This window comes from Sinocyclocheilus anshuiensis, unplaced genomic scaffold, assembly GCF_001515605.1.
Source record: "Sinocyclocheilus anshuiensis isolate Anshui unplaced genomic scaffold, SAMN03320099.WGS_v1.1 scaffold3328, whole genome shotgun sequence".
Taxonomy (NCBI): domain Eukaryota; kingdom Metazoa; phylum Chordata; class Actinopteri; order Cypriniformes; family Cyprinidae; genus Sinocyclocheilus; species Sinocyclocheilus anshuiensis.
The window spans coordinates 55830-56643 of NW_015552795.1; the positions used below are offsets into that span (position 1 = coordinate 55830).

The window sequence follows — 814 nt, forward strand, 5'->3', positions numbered from 1 at the left end:
GCCTACATTAATTGGAAATGCCAAATCCTCTTAATATTGCCAATATTTGATGCTTTTGACAATATCTCTGGTTATAGTCGACACATGATACGACACAACCCGGCACGGGGAGGTTCTTTTTTTATTCAGCCATCATAGTGATTAACTTAACCAGTACAGATTTAATTAATTATTAGATAGAGTTCTGCATTGAAATATAATGATCGACAGACAAGAGTGATTGAGATTCATCCATCAGCAGCTGCAGGATCTCTCAGCTGTATCAGTGCAGTCACTGTGACTCTGACTGACGGAGGTTTTTGTACGACTCCAAATGTGACATCTGGTCCCTGATGAACGAATAATTGAAAGTACGGGATATTCAGAATAATCAAATATCTGAATGAATACATAATTGATATTTGTTTGGCCAACGGGTGGTCCTAACATACTGAATATAATATTACATACATTATAATATATTGTCACATATTTTTAATATATGAAAAGCAGCAGTTGCTTATGTATTATTCAATATAATGTAATATATTAACAATATATTATACTCTATATTTTCAATATACTAGTATAGCTTGTTTGACCCTCAAACAAGTGTTTGTGTTTCCCTCTATTTGCCAGGTATTCTATCTCTTTGAAATTAATTTAGTGGTATTTTTCTTATTCTATGTTTTGTGTTTCATGCTGATCAGTTGTGTAACCAAATTTTAATGTATTCTTCTTTAATTGATGTATTCTCTTTATTGATTGAATTGTTTCTTCTTGATTTATGTTTTATTTTGCCTAATATATATAAAATAGATATTAATTCTTGATT

The 814-nt window shown here is 30.8% G+C and overlaps 1 gene segment (V, D, J or C); it reads left to right on the top strand.

The window, feature by feature from the left end:
- The first annotated feature begins 84 nt into the window (after positions 1 to 84).
- The window catches only part of LOC107667935 (Ig lambda-3 chain C region-like), a 3154-nt gene continuing 2424 nt past the window's right edge, over positions 85 to 814 (top strand). Inside the window, 1 exon segment of the C gene segment in view lies at positions 85 to 112. Coding sequence covers positions 85 to 112 — 28 coding nt within the window.